At 35.7% G+C, this 26,613-nt stretch overlaps 1 protein-coding gene across 5 annotated transcripts in view; it reads right to left on the reverse strand.

Annotated features, from left to right (window-relative positions):
* Positions 1–26,613, reverse strand: part of SMAD4 (SMAD family member 4) — a 99,813-nt gene that overhangs the window by 20,419 nt on the left and 52,781 nt on the right. For all 5 annotated transcript variants that reach the window (XM_026496331.4, XM_026496330.4, XM_026496332.4 and 2 more), the window contains 7 exons: positions 17,822–18,200; positions 16,818–16,992; positions 16,346–16,375; positions 11,072–11,284; positions 7,701–7,820; positions 7,490–7,606; positions 6,002–6,052 (listed from right to left, as the gene is read on the reverse strand). In XM_026496331.4, the coding sequence (XP_026352116.1) occupies positions 6,002–6,052; positions 7,490–7,606; positions 7,701–7,820; positions 11,072–11,284; positions 16,346–16,375; positions 16,818–16,992; positions 17,822–18,070 (955 nt within the window). In that variant the 5' untranslated portion in view covers positions 18,071–18,200. The remainder of the gene's footprint in view (positions 1–6,001; positions 6,053–7,489; positions 7,607–7,700; positions 7,821–11,071; positions 11,285–16,345; positions 16,376–16,817; positions 16,993–17,821; positions 18,201–26,613) is intronic.

Below are 26,613 nucleotides of genomic sequence, written 5' to 3' on the forward strand. Positions count from 1 at the left end.
ATCTGAAAAACCATGTATTTATGTAAAGACTGTGAAGAGAACATTTCAAGAAGAAAGCAAATGCAAAGGCCCTGGAGTAAAAATGGATGACATATTTAAGGGGGGAAAAGGCCAGTGTCACTTATTAGAGAATAAAGTTTTCTGTTGATAAACCAATTATTTTTCTGCTTCTCAATGTGCTCTTTATGAACTTTGACTAAAACTAGAATTTGCAGCAATAAAACTTTCAACAATCTGTAGATACTTAGAATGACAAAAAATAGATCTTTTCAAACTCCCAAAATATCTTAAAATGAAATATGATTAATTCTTAAAATATATTTTAAAAATCTTGCAGGGACGCCTGGGTGGCTCAATCGTTTAAGCTCTGCCTTTGGCTCAGGTCATGATCCCAGGGTCCTGGGATCAAGTTCCACATCGGGCTCCTTGCTGAGCAGGGAGCTTGCTTCTCCCTCTGTCTGCTGCTCCCCCTGCTTGTGCGCACTCTCTCTCTCTCTGACAAGTAAATAAAATCTTTAAAAAAACAAAAATCTTGTAAAATCTGAGGCGCCTGGGAAGTTCAGTCAGTTAAGTATCTGACTCTTGCTCTGGTCATGATCTTAGGGTCCTGGGATGGAGCCCCGCTTCTGGCTCCCCGCTCAGTAAGGAGTCTGCTGTCCCTCTTCTTCTGCCCCTCCTCCTCCCACTTGTGTTCTCTCTCTGTCTCAAATAAATAAAATATATATTTTTTAAAATCTTGTAAAACCTAATTCAATTGCTTCTCAAAATGTTGTGAAGGAAGAAAGTATTTTTCAATGAAGAACAAATAAAACAGACCACATGAAAATGGTGATTCAAAAACGTTAACAATTCAAATGTTCTGCCACACAGATCAAATCAACTAATCACAAATACTTAACATTTCTTTAGATATTTTTCGTTATCATTAAAACATGAAAAAGTAGGGATATACGGAAGTCCCTTCTTTAAAAACCAGTTTTGCAATATTTTTGAAGTTATTCTATATTAAAGACATCCCAATATGCTATGAACAAAAAACTTCAGCAAACAAAACTGACAGGTATATTATATTAGTTGAAGCTAAAACTAAAGAGGTTGTCTAAGACAAGATAACAATTACCCAATGTTCTAGAAGAAAAAAACAGTAATAGCATTTAAAGGGGTCTTTAAAAAATCCAAACAGTAAGTTCTGTTACAAACAATGCCCTGAAGTCATGAATGTTTATAATGCTGGGTAAGAAAATAAGGCCCAAGTACATGCATTTCCTAGTTCAGAGGAACACTAAGCAGAAGTGCAGTGCCACGGTTCGCAACCTTTTTCCATGAGAGTCAATTCAGAAGAGAAAAAGAGAGTTGTATATAATCTCTGTGCTTGTAATCATCATAAATTGTAACATTTGCAACTGCACTTAAACTTTATTTTATTATTTTCAAGTCACCAAAGGGGTTTTTGTTTGTTTGCCTAATGTCTCAGACACCATACAACAATGATGGGTACATAAAGCTGCATCTCTGAATGAGCTGACTTGCTAGTACTGAGAGGAAGAGTTTTAAGAAACTTGACGTTAACAGAAACTGGCATCAGAATCAGAACTGCACACCATTAGACCAGGGAGGAAAAAACAACCACCTGTTAAGAGATTATTAGGGCCTAAGAAAGCAAGAGGAAGGGGGGTTACTATCTGTGAAGACAGAGAACTAGAAGTAATCTAAGTAGGTTCCAGAACACTTGGAAGTGCTGGGATACAATACATCATGTGAAAAACTTCTCTACTCCACTCTCAATTTGCTAAACAGCCAGGAAGAAACTTTTTTTTTTTTTTTTAAACAGGAGAAGGTAACAGGAAACACTCATTAAGACTTTGTAGATCTCTCTTTGCTCTTTTGCTCCAAGGACCAAATGTCATATTAAGTGACAAGCCTGCAGCTTCTCAAAACCAGTACTAACAGCAGGATGAAATTACTCAGTTCAGAGAGTTTCTTAATGTCCCAATTCATACGAAAGTGAGTGGGACTGTTATGTGCTTGCTGATGTTGATATTTTTAGCTTCTTGTTGCTCAATTAGTAAAGTTGAGCAGGTTTCATGAACGTTTCATGATAAGACTACTCACCGCTGGCCAGAGAAAAGGTTTTTAAAAGACTGAGATAACAACATGAATTTTTTTTTTTACAATAAAAGAACTTAAGCTAAATATTTTTTTATAATGGGGAAATGTATTATAAAGCACAATTACATTGAAAAATACAGTCTCGAAGACATTGTCTTCAATTTCTGAAATAAAGTCATTCAAGAAGTAACTTGAAGTGTCCAAGAGACTCATTATGAATTATTTCTTTTATTATTTAGATCTGAATAAGATGCCCTACAGAATCTTTTATCGACACATAAAGGCACTCTCTTGAATAGTAGGTAGTTCCTAAGTACTAGAATATAACCTGAATATGGAAATCTATGGATTTTGAACCCATTTGTGAATTACCAAAACCACCTTATAGACACTGAGGAAAGTCTTCACTTTAATTTGTCATCAATACATAATTCAATGAATATACCTCAGCTTTAAGAAAAAGCAAAAACAGAGTCCATAAAAAAGAAATAAAATGACTTTTTCCAAAAATTTTTTCAACTTAGTTATCAAAGTCAACGCATAAAAATCACCAAGTATATGACCTATCTGAAATCCTTAACACCAAGGTAATGACCGATAATTATTTTCATTTTCTACAATTTATATTACTTCTATTTCTAAAAACATCTGTAACTGTCTTCAAAAATCATTTTTCAAAATAGATTCACTATATATTGGTGGTATTTCATTATTTCAAATATTTTACATATTCAGAGGTGTAGGCTTATTTCCTATCTAAATGGCCCTAAGTCTGTGGTAGGATATTTTAGCATTTCTTATTAGGACCTTAAGGCGCTGCATTGATCAGACACCTAAAACAAATACTAGTTTTGTTTTCTTTTCTGTTCATTTATGAAACAAGATTGCAAAGCTGTAAACTAACAACTGTAATTTAGTAGAATTAAAAATACTAGAGGGGTGCCTGGGTGGGGCTCGGTCAGTTCGCCTCAGGTCATGATCCCAGGGTCCTGGGATAGAGCCCTACACTGGGCTCCCTGGTCAGCGGGGAGCATGTTTCTTCCTCTCTCTCTGCTGCTCCCCTTGCTTGTGTTCTCTCACTTTCTCTGCCAAAGAGTTCCAACCAGCTGACTCCACTAAAGGTGTATGCAGAGAGCTAATCCCTTCTCACAACCACTCAGAGACCTTTCAGGATCATTCTCACCATTAAGTCACTTCCTGTTCTACTCATAGACAAAAGCTTTCATGCCAATGGGGGGTATTCCAGATGTGTATCCTCATAACTAGTTAATGCTATTCCCTAACCACCAGGAGCTGTTAGACCTCAACATCAGTTCTACCACAAGAAGAATGAAAAATCTATCAAGAAGCCAAAAGCAATTGCTGAAACCAAACTGAGTCCAAATAACCAGCTAAATGCAACCATTTCCAACCTCACCTTCATTTCATTCAGGGTAGGTCTTTCTTCTTCTTTTTTCTTTTTCATTTTTTTTTTTAAAGATTTTATTTGTTTATTTGACAGAGAGAGAGACAGCCAGTGAGAGAGGGAACACTAGCAGGGCCAGTAGGAGAGGAAGAAGCAGGCTCCCAGCAGAGCAGCCTGATGTGGGGCTCAATCCCAGAACGCCAGCATCACGCCCTGAGCCAAAGGCAGACACTTAACGACTGAGCCACCCAGGCGCCCCAGGGTAGGTCTTTCTTCTGAGCTCTGGTTATCCTCCCTCCTGCAGACCACCTTCCACTAAGCCATAAGGACAATGAGGCCCCCCAACGTGCCAGGAACCACTACTGACTCTCAATGATGCTGCCTTGAAGCCAGAAAAAATTCTTATTCTTAAGACTCTAGATTTCCCCCTTATCACAATATGTTTATTCACAAATTAAGATTCTGATATGATTTCATTTATATGATTTCAAAAACAAGTAAAATCAATCTACTGAACTAGACTGCCTAGTGATGCATTCATCACTTTCAAAGAGCAAAAAAAAAATAGTATCCACAAAAAGCAGAACAGTGCATATCCAAAAATAGATATGAAGAAAAGTTTTTGACTGAAACAAAATGCAAGGAATGGGAAGTTTTCTAGGGGTGTTGCAAATTTTAGTTTTCAATCTGGGTGGTGGTTACCAAGGTGTTCGCTTCAATTATTCATAAGACTGTACGTCTAGTTGTTTTATATACTTTTCTGTATATTTCTCAATAAAAATGTTTATAAAAGGGGCACCTGGGTGGCTCAGTCATTAAGTGTCTGCCTTCGGCTCAGGGCGTGATCCTGGGCCCTGGGATTGAGCCCCACATCAGGCTCCTCCGCTGGGAGCCTGCTTCTTCCTCTCCCACTCCCCCTGCCTGTGTTCCCTCTCTCGTTGGCTGTCTCTCTCTCCGTCAAATAAGTAAATAAAATCTTTAAAAAAAAAAAAAAATGTTTATAAAAAGGCAAGGCTCCGTAACCCTAAAAAATGTTTAAAGCCACAATACACAAATAACATACAGATAATCTACTAAAGTGGATTATTTAACTAGTAATTATGTATGGTTAAAAAGTATTTCTGCCCCACCCATAGCATTTTTCTTCTCATCAAAACAAATATTATTTGCCTCCTAAATCAAAAAAAGTCTATCAAACTATCACACCCATGCTGGTGAGCTTGGTAAAACTGGTTCTCATATTCTGATGCGATCACTGTAAAGCAATTTGGTCTTTTGATTCAGAAACTCTTTAAATCTCTTAAACTGAAATATGAGAAGAGTTACAAGCTTAAAAATCTTACCCTCAATGGTTTGGGTTTTTTTTAACATCTGGAAGAAACGTTAGAAGATAAAAAATAACAAACAGAACACTGCTTAAGAAAATTATGTAGATCTATTTGAAGACCTGTTAAGTTATCCTTAAAACTGATTATTAGGCTTATTGTAGTTATGTTTTTAAAAAGTTTTTATTGGAAATATATGCTTATATATATGTTATACATAACATATACATAACATATATATATAACATATATGTATGTGTATATATATATATATACACACACACACACACACAAAACAATTTTATAGGATTTCCTTCAAAATAATAGGTGAGGGTATGAATGAGAAGACTGGCCCTCAGCTGATAATAGCTGAAACTGAGGGATGACTATATGGGGGGGGGGGGGTGTCTGATATTTGGTATATGTCTAAAATTCCTCATAATAAAACATTATTTTTAATTGGGGGGAAAATTAAGTGATGAGTGGAAATTAAATATTTGCAACTTTTTACTCTAAGAAAAGTAGATATAAAGGGATAGGGGGAAAAAAATCAAAATCCTACGTTTATGCTAAGAAGCCCTCAGTATTTTATTTAAATTTTGTTTTATTACTTCTGAAGTTTAAGAAGATATATATTCAAACGCTAAATTGAGGAAATCTACTTATTTACTCCCTTGAAGATTATTTAATCAAAGTTTCTAAAAATCCCAATTAACTAGAAATTCCTGAATCTATCTTCTAAAACAGATACAGTGAATTATTTTTATTTTCAGCATCTACTTGAGATTCTTCCCTGGCTTTTTAAGCTACAGTTTTACAGCTGTTCTATTTTGAAACCTAGTTTTCTTCTGCTGCATATTTATGCATTCAATGCTAAAACCAGCATTTTGTAACTTCATATTTTAGCTGAAACAAAAAAAAAAAAACCAAACAGTTCTTGTCTTTTCTTCCAAACAGTTAAAAAGAATCAAATATGGACACCCTATGTGTGACTATATCGGCTACTGTAAACTGTTGATTAGCTAATGCGATAAGGAGTATTATACTTATCTAAAAAGTTAGGTTACTCTGTAATTATACTAAAATGTGTGTGTTTGTGTGTGTGTTTTAATTACTCTAAAGAAAATCTAAATATAGGGAATCAATGTTGAAATGCACTTACCAGGATGATTGGAAATGGGAGGCTGGAATGCAAGCTCATTGTGAACTGGCCCTAAAGAAAAGACAATAAAAATCCCATTTTTATTTATTAAAAGTTTTCCAATGCTAAAACTTTTAATAAACCTTACTTAAATATAACTAATGTACCTTAGGAGTTGTTTAGATCAAGCTTATGCAGTGTCTAAAAATTTAAAAGCTTTGTTTAGATTACTTTATAATAAGCAAATACTCCTGAGTTACTTTTGTGGATATTTAAGAGCTAACATTTTAATCCTATGTGCCAAGTGCTATTAGCAATTTACAATAATTGTACATGGAAAATTTAATGTAAATTATAAATGAATTATTCATGTAATGTGATAGAGTATAATTTACAATGCAATAAATAATAATAATTCAAATTGTTAGGTCCATTCTAAAAACAAGTGTTTAAGGTTTATTAAATTAAGGATATTTACATAATGGAACAGTAGCTTAGATAACTAAGAGATTATTAAGTATTAAAACACTGTGATAAACACTTCACAAGAATTATTACATTTACTTTTTACAGCATTCCTTGAGATGGATACTATTGTTACTCTTAAGGCTTAGTGAGGGTTATGTAACTTGCCAATGGTCACACAGCTAGTTAAGGGTCCAAACTCAGCACCTTAACCACTACGCTGGGCCAGGCAGCCATAAAAAATTATATTCTCTAAGACATGGAAAAATAGTAACATAATTGAAAACAAGAAGAATTCAACAATATACACACAGTATGATCTTTTCCCTCCCAAGTGTATAGACACCCATTTATATGACTGGAAGAAAAAATATGACAAAATATTAGAAGTAGATATCTCTAGGTAGGAGGACTCTGTGTAATTTTTATTTTCTTATTTACACTTTTCTGTATCTTCCAAGTTTTCTTTGGCATTATTAATCTTATAATGGAGGAAAAGGAATTTAATACATAAAAAAAAATTTATGCTCTTGACTTCACTAAACCAGATGAACAATGTTCCTCTTCTGCCTGAAACTACAAGCTACGAGTATCAGTAGAGTCTCCCTCCCAATCAAGCCTGCACAGAGTAATGACAGATTCAATATCTAAGTGTCTACAGTATGCTGAATAGTAATGATGAGGGAAACCTTGAGATCTTGACACTCAAGGGGTTTCAATCCACTTAGGGTGGATATACAGATATACATGAGATCTAGGAACATATACAAAGCAAACAAACAAATGAATGGAAATCAATGTGGTGTTAATGAAACATCAGCAACAGAGAAATAAATGTATTTAGTAAACATCACTCCTCTAAAACAAAAGTATGATAACCAAACTCTAAAAAGTAAATAATACTGTTTACCAAAAATGCTGAAAAGCAGTAATCATTTAATGAAACTAAATTGTAAGATGAATAAAAGATGTAAAAACATGAAAAAAAATTAGAAAACCAGGTCTCCAAAAGAAAAGGCCCTTACAACAAAAACAAGAGCTTACAGTAATGTCCGGGATGGGGCGGCATAGGCGGGTGGTGCTGAAGATGGCCGTTTTGGTGGTGAGGCAAATTAGGTGTGTATGGTGCGCTCCTACTTCCAGTCCAGGTGGTAGTGCTGTCTAAAAATTAAGGCCCACATGGATTAATTTGCTTTTAGAAAGTCTGCCTATTTTTTCTCAACTACTTAAAAGATTTTAAAAAGTATGTACATACTATGATGGTAAGTAGCTGGCTGACCAGTAAATCCATTCTGCTGCTGTCCTGGCTGAGGCCCTGAAGCTATCTGCAACAATCCTTCACTATGGCTGCCCGCCAGTATACTGGCAGGCTGACCTAGAGGAACAAGAAGACATTAATACGGTACATTTATCGATGCAATCCTATGTTTTTATACAGTAAATGAAGGACCAATTAAATCTGATAATCACAACTATAAAGATGGGCAAAAAATGAAACTCGTCCATGGACTATAAAATAACCAACCCTAAAGTCATCTATGAAGGCAAACCTTAACTTGAAAATGTCCAAAACTGTTCTACTTTAAGTAATATCTAGCTAATTTTAGAGGACTTTTCCTTCATAAATATTCTTCAAATGCCAGCAAAATCCCACTGTAAGTCTAGTCTATCATAACAACTTCGGAAGTACATTAGCTCATCCCTGGCCATGCCATGTAGGTCTGGACCTTTCTGATTAGGACTCTAAAAGTCCAGGCTCAAAAAAATGTTGAAAACTGGAAATTCATTATTATCAGCACTGGTACTGGTAATGGCAAAATGCTAGAGTTTGATCAAAGAAAAGCAGAGCAGGCAAATATTTTAAATGGAATGTGATGGGTAAGGTGAAGTTTAGAAAAGGTCAAGCTCCACTGTTCAATCAATAGAGCATTGCTAGTAAAAAAGGAGAAAAGAAAAGAAAAACAAAACCAAAAAACAAAAACCACAACAACAAACTATAGGTCTACTTTGCAATTTTTTCATGTACTTTTAAAAACCAAAAATTATTTCCTTCCAAGAACACCACAACCTTCTTGGATTGACAGGAAATTAGTTACCCTTTCTATATGTAATATACCAGGAGGAGTAAGATCTGTCTGGTTTCTAGTCTACTCAAAACCATTTTATAATATTGCTTACTGACTCACTTTTTAAGATTTTATCTTATTTTTTATTTTTTTAAGTGATTTATGCCCCCAAACTGGGACTCAAACCCAAGACCCTGAGATCAAGAGTCACATGCTCCACCGATCACGCCAGCCAGGTGCCCCAACAACCTACATTTTTAAGGCTTTTTTTTTAAGTGGAAAAAGCTTGATTTCTTCAAGCACGCATTAATTAAGTCAACTTTATCGCATATGGAAAGCACTGAAATTTCTAACTGTTATCACTGGCATCACTTCAATCTTATCTCATCTAAATCGGCATATAGATAGAAGAAAGGAAAGGACACGATTGCTCCAAGCATCAAGGAAAAGGAACACTTTAAATCTCTCTGCAAATCACATTTTCTTAAGGTGAGGATTATAAAATTAAAAGTTAAAGAGATTATTGCAATAATCCCCAAATTATTTACTTTTAAAAATGTTTTTAGCAACCTCCGTCCCTACTCATCCCCCAAATTTTTTCCAAGTTATCTTTAAATGTTAATTATATTTTTACTCTTGCTTTTAACAACTATGCATGCCACAGACTCTTAACTAACTTATAAAAAGTGTCACTACAGGTGAAATGAAATTATTTGAATTTACAGATATTTAGAAAGAAAACCTGAAGATATCCAAGTGCCAAATGAACACAGACTATAAAGTAGCCCACTGTGGTTATCTGTACTGAATATTTCCATTACACAATTCCAAGCATATAAAATGAAATTAAATAATACAACTATACCAGCTCATCTGAAATAGTCTTCAAATTCCTGTTTTAGTCCAATTTTTTTCTTTTTTTTTTAATTCTATCAAGACACATTTTGAGATCTACAAGAACATTTTGTGACAAATTCTAAAAATAATCATCTATTCAATTATAAAAATATATCCAAAGAATACCAAGAAAAATTACTGGAATCTCACTAATACCACTTTTTCTGGTTTTCAACAGGATTTGATTCCAGGGGATAGAACATTTAAGCTACTTTAGCAAGCATCAACAAAGGCTTGCAAATTCATTCTCCAGATAATATCAACAGAAGTAGTAAGTGGCTGCGCTCTCACTAACCTGTGCTTGGGTGGCTGTAATGTGCTTTCTTTCATTCTCCATCACTGACCACTCTGTCAACTATATTCCCAAATTGGTTAAAAAAGAGTAGATAGATAACAGAAGCACTAAGTGATTAAGAGGGTCCAGGTTCTAAAGTATGTGCTTAACCTATAAACTCCACTTAGAATATGCTGTCTATGGTGAGACTGTCATTTCATGTAGCAATTTCAAAATATATTGCTTTGAAGAGACGAAATGAATTAAAGGGACGATATTTGATATACCATACTTATAAACTCAACTAGAGAAATCAGTCCTCTATTTATTCCAAAGATCAAATTTCTATTTTGAATCTGATCTGACATTAAAGTAAATAGAATAGTGCTCCCTTTGGTAGCTGCTAATAAAGTACCATCCCAGATCTATCAACAATCTACTGCTGATGTGGGCTTAGATACAATCTCTTTAGCAACCAGGTACAAATAACTACACACATGCCAAGACCCTGCTCTGTAGTTAGCTTAAAAAAAAAAAAAAAAAAAGAAAAAAAAGAAAAACAACTCCACTTGCCAAACAGCAAACTGTGCAACCTTTGGCAATGGTGAAAATAAACAGCAATATTAACAGAACAGTCATTATTGCCTTGATCAGGCCCAAAGAAAAGATAAACCTAATAGCCCTCTGCCTCTATAATGTGGCAAAGAAAATGGCATCTCTATCATGGAAAGAATCTTTTTGAAAAAGACACCTTGGTTAAAAATAACAACAATAATAATAATAATAATAGATACTTAGAATTTAGCTTTATTTCAAAATTGACTAAAATACTTAATGTCTATCTTGAGGGATATATGTTATAAACAACTTTGTCAAGATCCCTTTTCTAAGTTTGTACAATGGGAGAGTGAAATGACTTCTAAGTAATGTTCTGCCAGATAAGCACAAAAGAAACCCTGATTAAAGGAAAGTGTACAATTTGACTATATGCTTTTTGATTTTTATAAACATCTTGGTCCAAAACTACTTGTTAGCTACTTAAACACTTTTCTAGAACACACCTGAAACTGCAAGACGATTCTTACTTCTGCATGTAATAGCAGAGAAAGTACAAATTAGACCGCTAATTTAAATCACTATTATAATCAAAGTCGTTACTTAATTCCAAGTGACTGTACATCAACATAAAAACATTTAAGTAAATTACAAACACGATTTTTTCCAGGACCAACTGAAAAACCTATTTAATATTTTTTTCCTATAAAACATACCACACTACTTTCAATTTTTACTTACTTGGAGTTTTCCTCCAAGTAGATATAATTATTACATATAAATATTAAAGAGGGTGAGATCAACTCACTGACTACATTTGATTCTACTACTCACTTGTGGAAGCCACAGGAATGTTGGGAAAGTTGGTGGTGCTGGTAGCATTAGACTCAGATGGAGCTAACAGAGCTGGGGTGCTGTATGTCTCCGTTGAGGCACGATTACTTGGTGGATGCTGGATGGTTTGAATTGAATGCCCTTCAGTGGATAATGATGGCTGTCCCTCAAAGTCATGAACATATTCATCCTTCACCAACATACTTGGTGGAGCTATATAAAAAAATTAAACACATTTCAAAATCTTATAAGCTTCAGTTACCAGGAAAAAAAATCTTGTAAGTAACATGACAACACCTAAAATCAACTATAGTGTAAATAGCTCTCAGAATTTTTTCATATTTGAAAAGAATAGTACTTTATCTGCAAAAACTATTTAGAAGTCAAGACCTTGGGGCGCCTGCGTGGCACAGCGGTTAAGCGTCTGCCTTCGGCTCAGGGCATGATCCCGGCGTTCCGGGATCGAGCCCCACATCAGGCTCCTCCGCTATGAGCCTGCTTCTTCCTCTCCCACTCCCCCTGCTTGTGTTCCCTCTCTCGCTGGCTGTCTCTATCTCTGTCAAATAAATAAATAAAATCTTTAAAAAAAAAAAGAAAAGAAGTCGAGACCTCAGATATATTCTATCAATCAACCTGACCGACCCCCTGAAATTTGAAGCTAGACTATATATCAACAACTTCCAGCAATGGTCCTCAAGAGGTATTCCTTAGTTTCTGGATTAACCTAGAAGTAATAACCATCTTAAATACATGAGTAAGATGAAAAGTAAATAGCTAGGGAAATGTTAGTTCATGAGAAGACCAAACTGAGATCAAGTATTTGGATATATTTTTTTGCTAATTTCACAGTGTAGAAATATGAATGGGACCTGATAGCTATCCAATTCCAGGATTTAGACTTATTGTTAAGTGACATGCTTTGAAAGTGAAAGGTACTGAATGTCCCCTACAGGGTTAGAACCAGAAAGAAAAATTCTAAATGGTAAGTCAAACTGAAATTTCCTTCTGAAAACCCAAATTAAATAATGATGTTTGATAAATATATGTCGTGAAAAAATTCAATCAACACCTTTCACCTATGTGGTTACACCTTAATAAGCAAACCTAAACTCTAGCTGATACAACATAACAGTTTTCCTTTAACAAACTAGGGAATGGTTGCCTTTAAGGAAAAAAAGAAAACAAACTGCATTGATATCAACTGTTCTCTGCTCAGAACCTCCCTATTTGTTTTAGGCTATTACTTTGGGTATGCTTTTTATCTTTAGCAAACAACTCTTTACCGCTTCTAAACTAACACTACCCCAGAATTTTACAATCCACTGAATTCCAGTACTACTTTCTCTTCTTAGAACAGTCAATAAATAGTCCACAACAAGACACTCTCTTTTCCATTAAGAATCAACATATAGGGGCGCCTGGGTGGCGCAGTTGTTAAGCGTCTGCCTTCGGCTCAGGGCGTGATCCCAGCGATCTGGGATCAAGCCCCACATCAGGCTTCTCCGCTAGGAGACTGCTTCTTCCTCTCCCACTCCCCCTGCTTGTGTTCCCTCTCTCGCTGGCTGTCTCTCTCTGTCAAATAAAGAAATAAAATCTTTAAAAAAAAAAAAAAAGAATCAACATATATCCCCCTTTATCTTTCCCTATGTCAATTTTTGAAAAAACTGAATACACATAAATACCAATTCATTACATGGCCCTTTTTTATTAAGTAGACTCCATGCCCAAAGTGGGACTTGCACTCGCAACCCTGAGATTAAGAGTCACATGATCTACTAAGCCAACCAGGTGCCCCAACATGGCCCTTTTTTTTGGAGACTATTTCAAAGCAGTAAGAATAATCCATTGTTCAAAATTCTATGTACAAGGGCTCTTTTCATGCATCAAAAGTCAGGAAGGGGCACCTGGATGGCGTAGTTGGTTGAACGTCTGACTCATGGTTTCGGCTCAGGTGGTGATCTTGGGGTAGTGAAATCGAGCCCTGTGTCCAGCTCCACATTCAGCACGGAGTCTGCTTAAGACTATCTCTCCCTCTGCCCCTCCCCCACCCGTGCACACATGCACATGCTCTCTCTCTCATAAATAAATCTTAAAAAAAAAAAAAAGTCATGAAGATTTCACAAAAAGCTTTTCTTTAAAAAATTCTAGGGAAACAAAATGATAACCAAAAGGATGCTTAACACATCACTATGTATCAGTAAGGAAGTGGACCCAACCATTCATCACTAATGTTAGCCAAATTATAAAAATACAAAGAAAAAATCGTTTGGGACACAAAGTGGATATTACTGTATCTATCCAATCTTTTTTAAAAAAATTATACTCTTCAAAGTTCTATAATTTTCTTCGTATAGACCCTACAGCTCCATGTAATTCCTGGACATTTTAGGGGTTTTTTGTTATTATAGTGAAAAGGATCTTTTTACCAAGACATTGGTATTGCTAGTACATAAGGAGAAAGCTACTGATTTGAGGAAATAGTTGGTCAACTTGATACTCATCATTTTTGCTTTTTAGCTGACCCTTCCACTTAATGTGCAATCGTAACGACTAAACTCTATTTTTAAAGAGCTATGCCTCATAATATTTTCTTGCCTAGTATATTGACTAAACCTTCCCCAAAGGTAAGTTTGAGACTTCTACTTGACTACAAGTCTCCTCAAACAAATAACTTAAAACATGTCCCTTAGGTAAAACTGTAGGAATCAAGGATAGATGTCTGCAGTATATTTTTGCCAAGAGAAAAAAAAGGAGGTTACAAAACACTATTGTACACTATGATCACATGCATGTTTAAAAAAATCACAAACTGTAATTAAAAAAGCAAGGTCCAGAACAAGTGCACAATATGCTTTTTATGTAAGAAAGGAGGGAAATAACACATCTATTTTTGCATAAAGAAACCCTGGAAGGAAACACCAGAAACTAATAAAAGTGATTACCTGAGGTGGGGGGGAATGGGGGCAGGGGTGGGAGCACTTCTTTTCACTGTATACCTTTTTATAGTATTTTGATTTATGGACCATGTATTGCCTATTCAAAAAAATAAAATTAAAAAACATATAGTATATATTTTTTAAGTCCAGAATAACAGACACCAAACGATTAACTATTTCTCTTTATGGACTAGCATTCAACAAAGTCACTCACTGAATAAATATTTATTGAGCATCTATGTTGCAGGTACTGTTCTAGCACCTGGGATACATTAATAAACAAAAGAAAAATCTCTGCCCTCATGGAACTTACACTCTTTTATAATATTTTTCTATTGCTTAAATATCTAATATTGAACACACATTACTCCAGCTCCCCCTAGCTGTCTATTTTGATCTTCATCTAATCAGGTGTGGAAAATGCCACCTTCCACGTGGGGGTATAATGAGAACGATGAAACAATATTTGTAACTCATATAGCTCAGTACTGGACACAAAGTATGTACTTAGCGAGTGCTAGCTGTTATGCTTTCAGCGTACTTTTAGAGGAATCGTACATGTAATTGTAAAATGTTCTATGAGGGGTAAAGGAATGTATAAGGGACAGAAAAGCTGAAGCCACTGGACTCACCCTAAGTCAGCGCTCTTCATCACCACCAGGAGGCAGAGCACAACACTTGTCTGATGCTACTGTGGTCCTATTTACCTTGTCTTTCCTCCACTAAACTATGAGCTACCTAGAGTGGAGAAAACACACCTTACTTATCCTATCGTCCCTAGATTCTAACACAGTACCAAGCAATACATGCTCATCAAATATTTCTTAAAATGAATATGCAGACTGATGCGGTCACGGAAAGTTTCACAGAAGATATGAGATAGGCTGGAAATGATTACCCTAAGATTCCAACTCAGAAGCGAAGGAATTATCCCATTTTCTTAACATTTTCTTTACCTGGCTTTGTATTATTTCTTCGTCCAAATCTAGAAGGGGCTGTGAAAAACACCTGTTGTTTTCTGAGGAAATACGCCACTGAAGCTGGCCTTCAGATCCACCACTAGGGGGATCTGCAAGGCTAAAACAATCTCGGAGCCACTAAAAAGAGCCTATCACCCACACAACCCGACCAGAGACAGCTAATCATAACAGTAGCATGTCAGGATAAGCGGGGAATGTAATGAGTCTTCAAAACTGGATCTCCTCACAACCACTCCCACTAAGGAGATTCTAATATAGGTATCACTATAGGCCCCCAATCCTTAATCCCTACTGAGCTGAATACTTTAACTCTCCAAAATCATGGATGGAGAATGGTGAAGATCTGAAGGGTATTTACTTTCAAAAAAAAAAATGACATAATATCAGTATCTGTGTAGCAAAGAGGCAGGAATTTAACCAATCTTAGAGCTACCCTTCCCAGACCACTATCACATTACCAACCCGCTATTCTCAGAAACCTAATAACCACTGGCAAGTACCAAAAGGCACTACAGTCTTCCTCTATTATACTGACATGGAAGAAAAGTGGACAATAAAAACAAGTAGACTTTCATACTCTTCCTAAATTTTGTTTAAGGTCAGATGATATTTCTGACTCAACTCTAAGATTCTGCAACAAGTACCAAACCACTAATTTCCCTCCAGAACAATTGCACACCTTTCTAAGATAATGGTGGTTCTTTATCAGAGTTGCTCTGCAAATTAATTGCTTCTTACAAAAACTTTAGTTCATTAACATGTTCTAAGTAACAAAACTAAAGTTTTAATAGATCTCTGTTCTCCAATATTACAATAAAAAAAACACACACCCATTGATTTCATTTCCCTACCTCAAAACACACTTAAAAACAGAATTAGATCATCTACAAAAGTGAAAGTAGCCTTGCTTTATTTACTCAAAATGTAACAAGACTGAAAAAAATGTTAATATATGTAGTTTTAAATCATACTTAAAATTTCAATCGTTCATAAAATTAAGGAGAAACAAAGAAAAATTAGAATATTGGTATTTCTAAACGACATGCTGTACATGACTCCAAATTTTGAATTTTACCAATTCAAAAAAAACTCTTTCTTTGTATGTTTTATATTCCCCTATCATATTTTTTAGATCACTTGAGTGCATAAATGGTAGTTCAAATCCAAAGAACCACCAGCCTACTTAAATCCAGTTTTAAGTACTGATGCACGCTCCCAAAAAACATACATTTCCAAAGCAATGAGTATTTTTCTTGTAAATGTTACCAGCACCCACACAAACTAATTTTAGGTAAATAAAGAAAAGAGGGTACAGAATAAAAGAAAACAGAGAAAGTTACAAGAAACAGATTACCTACCATTACTCTGCAGTGTTAATCCTGAGAGATCTTAATTTTTTAAAGGGGAAAAGAAAATGAAACATTAATCATTACCATGAAAATATTTTCCATCGTATTTAAAATTACAAAATGTAAATTTAACCCAGAGATTCAAAACTTCACAAACCATTTCAATTCAAGAAGAGCAGTATAAATGCTATCTGACAATACATAAATAATACAATAATGCCTTCCATCTTATCTCTCAAAAACAACATTCTAAATGGACAGAACATGAACTATAGTGTATACATAGTTTTAGCAATCAAAACACAAGTCTATTCTAAAGTTCAAATTTAAATATTTATATTTCATTAAAAAAATCTGATTCTTTAACCTTACTGGAAGTCCTGGGCTATGTCCAAATTTATAATTTAACACAGAAAAATTAAAACACTACTGAGATCTTTTCCCTTTGTACATCTGAGGATAAAAAGCAAAGTCTACTTACCAATTCCAGGTGATACAACTCGTTCATAGTGATATGGATTCACACAGACACTATCACATTTTAAGTCGAATGCATACTGACAATATTTAACATGTTTGAGTTCATTTTTATGAAGATCAGGCCACCTCCAGAGACGGGCATAGATCACATGAGGAAATCCTTTCCGACCGGCCACCTAGGAAATATAAACGACCATTTACTGATCATCAATTATGCATCACACATTAAACAAGGCACTTTATATACGTTCTCATTTAATTCATATAATCCTACAAAGTCAGTATTATAATCTCCATTTCATAAATGAGAAACATTTATGAACTGTTATTTTTTCAAGACCTGTGCTCACTTTTTTAAAATGCAAAAAAAAAGCATGAGTCTATTGAAGTAACCATTCCTAAAATCTAGAAATAAAATTTTTAAATCTAATGACAAAATATTTCTGCATGTTTAAAAATATTCAGCACAGGAGATATATGATGTAGTTCTATATAAAAAAATATAATCAGTGAAAATGAAAGATAAAATTTTATAAGATATTTGCTTTTAACTCCTTGAGTTTTAAAGATATACTTGAATTCTTTTAGAGTCTTTTTCATATACAAGTACCAAACATACAATATCAGACTTCTAAATTACAAAAGGACCAAGTATAACTCAGTTTTTAAAATGTACATAAAATACCAAAAAAAGAGGAAAAAAGCTACAAAGATGAATATCAAAGTGCTAAAGGTATGGGGTTTCTTCTGCTTTTTATTTTTATTTTCCAAATTTTCTACATTGAATTTTTTTCTTAGAACATTAAAAAACTTTTAAGATATATCTTTATTATATGGAAGAATATATTCTTCCATAGATCCCCATAATGCATATTGGTATGGGATGTACAGTATCTGAAGAGATGGAGCAAACATTAAATTATCTAATAGTAACTTAAGAGAAAGAAAGAACTTTTTAAATCTACCACTACAAAAGACATAGAAAAACTCTCAAACAAGACTAACCTGAAGCCTCCCATCCAATGTTCTCTGTATGGTAACACATTTGCTAGGATGCGCTCCATTTGTAGTTATAGCTGTTATTAAAGAATCCAATTCATCTTTTTTCTCCTTCAGTTTCTTTACCAAACTTTCAATTGCTCTTTTTGCAAATGTTTCACTCTCTCCACCTTGTCTATGGCACATCAAACTATGTACAATGCTCAGACAGGCATCATTACTTGTTGGTGTGTTTGTAATAGACATATTGTCCATTTGTTAAAGTTATTTCTTTTAAATCAAATATGTCTCCAATTTCCGGAGAAATTCTGATGTTTTGGAGGCAGTGAAAAACAATGGCTAACGTTGCAAGGCAAATTATTAGGCATATGGTATTCAGGATTACCTAAAAAAAAAAAGCAACATAGATATTAAAACACATTTCACAAAGTAGATTCAATTACCTGGGAAAAAATGGAATTGCTCCAGTTAAGTCAAAGACTCAATGCACATAATTTAACATTGGTGCTTAGAGTTTTAAATAAATTAAAATGTTGCTGTTTTTGACATGCCAAAAAATATTAAAGTTAGGTCTTCTTGTTATTATAGGGGCATGCTCAATCAAGTCTTGTGGACTGAACTAGTCACCCTAAAGTTAAATCTTAACAAGACTTCTTAAAATGATTTCTAATGAAGACCAGTGCTTTAAAATACGCCTGATTAACTACTTCTTAAGCCTAAAAGTCTACTAACACACATGAAAAATTTACCATCACCTGTTGTGAAATGCCGTTTATAAGGTAAAAAACACCCATCCTTTTAAAGAGACCACTGACAACAATAAAAAGATGAATACAAATTTTTAAATGGGCAAAGGATTTAATACCCATTTGTCCAAAGAATGGCCAATAAGCATATGAAAGATGCTCAAACATCATTAGTCATTAGGGAAAGCTAAATCACAAGGAGATACCACTTCACATTCAGTAGGTTAAATAAATTAAAAGGGTAGACAATAATAAGCATTGGTGAGGAAGTGGAGAAATGGAACCCTCATCCATCGCTGGTGCAAAATGGAAAATCCCTCAAAATGTTAAACACAGAGTTACTATATGACCCAGGAATTCCACTCTTAGCAATTCCACCCAAGATTATTGAAAACCTATGTCCACACAAAAAAGTATATATAAATGTTCATGGATGTATCATTCCTAATAGCCCAATAGTACAGTACAAATGTCCATTTACTGATGACTATATAAATGAGTATATCCATACAATGTAATATTAAAAAAGTCATAAAAAAGAATGAAATACTGATACATGCTATAACATGGATGAACCTGGAAAACATGCTAAGTGAGAAAAGCCAGTCACAATGGGGGTGCCTGGGTTGCTCAGTCGGTTAAGCATCGGGGTCATGATCTCAGGGTCCTGGGACTGAGCCCCACAGCAGACTTCCTGCTCAGGGGGGAGTCTGCTTCTCCCTCTCCCTCTGCCTCCTCCCCCATGATCACGCTCTTTGTCTCTCTCTCTCTCTCTCAAATAAAATCTTAACCAAAAAAAAAAAAAAAAGCCAAAAAAGGCCGCATGCTGTATAATCCCATTTTCCCATTTATAAGAAATATCAGTATAGGAAAATTTATACAAAGAAAAAGTAGATCAGTGGTTGCCAGAGGCTAGGGGGAAGGGAAACAAGAAGTGACTGCTAATGACTATGGAGTTTCTTTTCAGGGTAATGAAATGGTCTAAAATTGATAGTGGTGATGGCTGCACAACTCTGCCACTATAGTGAAAACCATAGAATTATATACTTTAAAAGAGTGAATTTTAGAGTATGTGAATTATATTTTAATAAAATTATTATTAAGAGACCACTGAATTCCTCAAAAGATTTTACCTGTAAAAGCAGTAAATTATTTCTTAAAAAAATTAAAATATAGAAAATGAATATTAATGAAGAATCTATTCAATATGTACAAAACTAAAGTAACTTATCTAACCTTAAGATCTTACATGGAATAAGAAAAGACCAACAGCCTAAGAACAAATGAGATAAAGCAGGAGTGGAGACTATACCTTATGCCAAATTGTTTTTTGTTTGTTGATAATATTGTATTCCATGCTTATTCTTTTATTTTCTTTTGCTATTTACGTGAATCATTAAAAATCTATCCCCCACTAGGGTGCCTGGCAAACCACTTGGTAGAGCAAGCCACTCTTGATCTCAGGGTCATGAGTTCAAGCCCCACAATGGGCACAGAGCTTACAAAAACAAAAAACAAAACCAAACAAACAAAAACTAACTCATCAGTCTCTACCAAAGCCTACTCTTCTGATAACCTTTACTTGTGAAGCATTAATTCCACTCAACTACCCAGCATTGGAAAGCTTGGTAAATCATCTTTGACCTACCTCTCTGATTCACTACCCTCACATTCTCTCACAAAGTTACATGATTCTCTACCTTAGTCAATTCTAGCAGTCTCCTAGTTTCTGTTCTCCCTGATGCTGTTGTAGTTTCGGGCCTCTTTGGCATTTCTATCCATCACTTGGTATTTAACTCATGCTCCCCTCTACCGTTATCTATTTTACATAAATGCCTGTTTTTTCAACTAATTATAAGCCCAATGCTGAGAACTAGTTTTCTTATACCTTTGAACACTAAGCATTTGCCCACATTCAGTAAATACATGTTGAAGGTACACTTTCTGAATAACCCAAGATTACCTGCCTGGGGTGGTAGGGGGGAGTTGGAGTCAGAAATCTGGATTAGAATCCCAGCTCTCACACTAAGAAGTTGGACACATTACGTTAAACTCTCTTAACCTGTGTTAAAAGGTGTATACAGAGCTCAAAGGAGAAAACCTACATGAAGTGCCTAGCACATAATGTTCAGTAAAAAGCAGCTACAGGGGCACCCAGCTGGCTCCGTTGATAAAGCATGCAACTCTTGATCTCAGGGTCATCAGTTCAAGCCCCAGGTTGGGCATGGAGCCTACTTTAGAAAATAAAAAGGAAGCTATAGTCTGAGTACTAAAATGTTCAGTGTTTATAGTCTGAATACTAAAATGATGAATTTAAAAGCGGATTATTTTTTTACACATTCTTTCAGTGTTTATTTCAGATTCTTCCATCTGGTTCTTATAGATAAAACAGGGCACTATGAAAGCCCAGATGTTTGCTTTCTTAGTGTAATTATCACACGGATTATTACCAAATTCAAAGTATATGATTAAGGAAACATGAATTAGAAAGATAAAAAATATAAATTTGTTGACTGATATGTGAATTTAGTATTCTTTATGTTGATTCCTCTTTCAGTTGAACAATTATTTTCCTAAAATACAACATGCATTTTTCTATATTTCTCCTATTAAAATATGTCAAAGGAAATTTAGAAGGGCAAGGACAGAAGAAGTAAACCACTCATGCAAGGCTCACAACTCAGCGGCATATAGGAGCCTGGCAAATTATATAAACGAATAAAATGTGTCAGGTTTAAAGAAAAGTACTGAGGAGCACAAGTGCACACCCATCTAAAGTAGGTAGCCACTATTTACTTCCAGCGGAAGTGGCATGTGAAAATGCTAGCCCACTGCTGCCAGATCTTCAATGCTCATTTGCATATGAAATCTCATTTTTAAGTATCAGCAACTTATTTGTGGAGAAAAGGGAGGAAGGAAGAGGGAGAAAGAAAAACCACTGTGTATGCCAAACAGAACACACCTTCAATTCAAATCTGAACCAAGAGAACCACCAGTTTGAAATCTTTGAATGCTAACCTCATAAAAATTTGAATATCTAGACTGGAAGATCTATGGTACAGGGATTGTACTTGTCTTATTCATCATATATGCCCAACTCCTAGGACATGTAAGTGCTCTTTATTGTCAAATGAACACGTTTCTGTACATGCTTTCGGATTCATGTTCATGCTGTTCCTTTTGCCTAAAACATTCAGTCTCATGTTATCCACCTGGTTAGATCCTAGTTACCCTTCAAAATGCAGCTTAAATGCCCCTCCCCACCCCCAATCCTGGAGAACGATTTTCCTGGTGTGTTTACTGTGTATTCCCTGGTATGTTAATTACCCCTCCCTCAAGTTTAAAACACACCCCAATTACAACTCAACACATTATCGTTATTTATGTATTTGTCTCACACTCTGTTGCCACAAATCTAGAAGTTCAAGAAAACAGCAAAACTTTCTCATCTTAGAAATCCCCAGCACCATGCACAGTTCCTGACATATATGAGGCAAACACAGATTAGCTTTTTTATTCTGTGCATTTCCTCGCAACGAATTTTAAAGAATATAAATACTTTTGTTGTTGAATTCATTTCTGATACTACTTTCCAAAAAAATTTATGCTAATTTAAAATGTAATTACAGTGTTTAACTATTTCACCACACTCAAATCCCTAAAACTTAAGCTATTTGGGAGCCTAATGTTTTAATTGCACATTTCTTTGAAAACTAGCAAAAATGTCTTCACTGGGCGCCTGGGTGGCTCAGTTGGTTGTGTGACTGCCTACGGTGCAGGTCACGATCCCGGGGTCCTGGGATCAAGACCGTACATCAGGCTTTCCCTGCTCTGCAGGGAGCCTGCTTCTCCCTCTCTGGCTGCCACTCTCCCTGCTTGTGCTTTCTCTGTGTCAAATAAATACACAAAATCTCTAAGAAAAAAAATGTCCTCACTTTCTCAAACACCAAGTTCTTGATTTTATGTCTGTTTTACTCCTACGACTACAAGTACCTAAAACATAAAGTTCCCTGCATAAAAATAATACCAACAGGGCTGGGGCGCCTGGGTAGCGCAGTCGTTAAAGCGTCTGCCTTCGGCTCAGGGCGTGATCCTGGTGTTCCAGGATCGAGTCCCACATCAGGCTCCTCCGCTGGGAGCCTGCTTCTTCCTCTCCCACTCCCCCTGCTTGTGTTCCCTCTCTCACTGGCTGTCTCTCTGTCATATAAATAAATAAAATCTTTAAAAAATAATAATAATAATAATAATACCAACAGGGGTATATAGATGTTTTCCTACATTAAATAGCTCTAGATAATAATTTTTTAGGAATGTTATGAAATGATAAGTGCACCTTGGTGGCTCAGTAGGTCAAGCGTCTGACTTCAGCTCAGGTCATGATCTCGGGGTCTTGGGGTCCAGCTCAGAATCAGGCTCCCCATTCAGTGCAGAGTCTGATTCTCCCTCTCCTTCTGCCCTTCCCACTCCCCCCTGCTTGTGTTCTGTCTCTCAAATAAAATCTTAAAAAAAAAAAAAAAGAGTGGTATGCAAAGATACACAAAAGTCCTAGAATGGTATAAATAAATTTGTTAGTTCCGATTAAAACTCTAGCAGTATCACAGGGCAAGTTAGTATGTCTTTCATTTCTCTCTGTAAAATGGGAACGAGCTCTGCCTTGCCAACTTTACAGATTCTCTACGGTAATCAAATACAACACTATACATAAAAGCAATCTGGGAACCATAAATTGACCAATTCAACAAATACTGTATCTACTACTATGTGCAAAGCACTCCAGATACAAAAAACAAGTAGCACATAATGAGAAAGTGGTTCTCAACCCTATCAGACAAACATCCCATTTTTGTAACAAATAATTTATATCACCCCCTCTTAGCCATCCTGAAACAAAGTTCTAACACGCACATATTTTTAAATAAAATAATTTAATTGTAACATAAAGGAGAAAAAGATTAATATATAATAAAGTGCACATTTCAATAAAAATGCTCAGGCATGGGGCACCTGGTTGCCTCAGTCAGTTAAGCGTCCGACTCTTGATCTCAGCTCAGGTCTTGATCTCAGGTCATAAGTTCAAGCCCGGCACTGGAGCCAACTTATAAAAAATTGCTCAGGCATGATACTTCACTTATATGTAGAATCATCATAATTATGACAGCACAATTATGACAAATTCAGACTTTCCAAGACAGGTGTGTTGTTTTGGCAACTCAAATAGCACAATGGCACTGCAGATGGTAACATGGATTTCCCCAAACGGTGAATTCTTGATAGAGTTCCAAACAAAACAACTTCAATTAAGAAAAAGAATTAAGAGAAACTTAATTTCTGAAAAAGTGAGTATATATTAAGATATAGTTAGGGGCGCCTGGGTAGCTCAATCGGTTAAGCATCTGCCTTCCACTCAGGTCATGATCCTAGGGTCTTGAGATCGAGCCCCACAACAGGCTCCCTGCTCAGCAGGGAGTCTGCTTCTCCATCTCCCTTTGTCCTTCCCCCTGCTTGTACTCTCTCTTTCTCTGTCAAATAATCGACAAAATCTTAAAAAAAAAAAAAAAAAAAAGATGGAGTTAGATCATTATATGTTTACCTCCTACATGAATTTCTGGGGCATGTGAAAGTGTTATGGGATGCATGATAATTCTTCACAGTCCCTCACATTATAGGATGGCATTCCTTGCCCCCATCTACCAATGCTCCTCTAATTTCCACAACATCCCTTAAAGTACAGTACTTACTCCATTGAGAACCACTAATCTAGAAGATCCAAATTTATCACTACACTAAGTAAGAGATGTAGAAGTAGGTATTAAATTGATTTGGTACTATAAATGAGAAAGCATGGGAAGTCCAGAGGTAAGATAAGTCTTACCATGGTTTAGCAATAAGGCTGGGCTATGCTACATTGCAGCAACAACCAAACCCAAAAATATCAATAGCTTAAAACAAGAGTTAATTTCCTGCATAAGCTAAACTCTATGTCCGTCACAGATAATGGGTCACTGCTCAAGATCATCTTTCAGAAATTAGGCTAACAAAACAAAGGCTTCATCACTACGTATGTCCTCAAATGGCGGGGGAAAGACAGGATAACTCACGCACTGTCTTTTAAAGTCTGTCACTTCTGCTCACATTTGATTGGCCAACGTCATATGGCATGCCAGTGGTTCTCAACCAGGAAAACTCTGTCCCTCAGAGGACTTTTGACAATATTTAAAGACATTTTTGATTGTCACAACTGGAATGGAGAGGTGGGAAACAGAGAACTACTGGTATCAAGTAGTAAAGGCCAGAGCTGCTGCTAAATATCCTGCAATGCACAGGACTGCACGCCATGACAGACATTAACCGGCCCAAAATGTCGACAATGCTGAAACTGAGAAATCCTGAACCATGCTTAATTTCAATGTGGGGAAGGGAGACAGAAGTGCAATACTACCATGTGCCAGAAAAGAGCCATCAGAATACTTACTGGTGGAATAATACTAATAACTACCACATGTGAGTAAGAATTTGCCAGGCTGAAGGAAAATCAGGAAAAGCAGAGGGATAAAAGTGCATTTGTTTTTCTAGAGTTGGTTCATCATAGGAAAAAGGAAGGAATAATGGCATTAGATTTGCATCAGAAAGAAAACTAAAATCAAAGCATGGAGAATAACTTTGGAAAGGGAAACAAAACTAGTTAGGAGACAGTGATCAGCAAAGTGATAGGGTCTAGATTAGGGGCATGGGCAATGGAAACAAAGGGGGAATCAATATTTCTAAGTAGAACGGACTAGGTTTTTTAATCAACTAAGTATAAGGGGTGAAAAGAAGGGACAGTCAAAAGAGGACCTATTTCATAGTTAACTGAATGATGAAAGAATGAAAGATTTAAAAAGGTTAAGTAACATATTTGGTTTTAAATACACTGAGTTTGAAGAGTTCAGTAGAGAGTTAGGCCTATTCAAAAGTCTTTAAAATACAGATATTAGATAAAGTCTCTAAAATAGAAGAAAACATCCTATGGTGACAGGCGTAATGGGAGGGAAAAAGTCAGCAAAAGGGACAGAGGTTCATACTTACATCTACTTACCTATTGTGTATTTTGTCTCTAGACTTGCTATTAATCATAAGCTATCACCTATTACTGACCACAGGTCTCACAGGAACTCCATGGACTACAAAGCCAGATAACCAGGCTAATTAAGATACTCTCTAAAATTGGGGGCACCTGGGTGGCACAGTCAGTTAACGGTCCAACTCCTGGTTTCGGCTCAGGTCATTATCTCAGGACTGAGATCAAGCCCCACCTAGGGCTCTGCACTCAGCAAGGGATCCGCTTGGGACACTCTCTTTCCCTCTCTGTTCCTCCTCCCCATATGTGCATGTGCCTGCGCCTATGCTCGCTCTCATAAATAAACAAACAAAGAAACAAATGCTCTAAAATCAAAGTTGAGAGCTGGCCTGAGAGGTTCTCATGGGAATTCATAAACTTTAAAGCATGTTGACATTTTTTTATTTCTCAGATGTCTGTTTACTTTTGAATTATTGAAAGTATCATACATGTGAAACAAAACATATTTTCTAGAAATTATAGGTATTTTGATCAATGATCAATAAACTACTTAATATGGGAATATGAGATAAGTGCTTACATTTAACAAGGAGAAAAAAAAAAAACCTGGCCTGGTGAAATACCATTAAAAAGAAATTCTAAGTATAGCCTTAGAAGCAAAAAACAAAAAGGTGTGCAGGCTTAGTTCAACCGCCTATAGCAGAAGTTACAGCCTCAATTCTAAATAGAGGAAGGTCTGAAAATTGGGGTTCCTTAAACTGAGGTAAATGGAGAAGCACTCCCCAAAGCACAAAGGATTATGTGCACAGGTATTAATGATTATAAAATCTGAGATGCGAATGATACAATCAAACAAAAAGAATGTCTTTGTTGTAACTCTTAAGATGAATTACAAGGGACAAATTTAGAGATATGCTTCTTGTTCTCCCATAGGTCTTGGGTAAGTATCATATTGGTGTACCAGGCTTTACCTTAAATAATCTTATTTAAAAATT

The sequence above is a fragment of the Ursus arctos genome, unplaced genomic scaffold (assembly GCF_023065955.2).
Source record: "Ursus arctos isolate Adak ecotype North America unplaced genomic scaffold, UrsArc2.0 scaffold_17, whole genome shotgun sequence".
NCBI lineage: Eukaryota > Metazoa > Chordata > Mammalia > Carnivora > Ursidae > Ursus > Ursus arctos.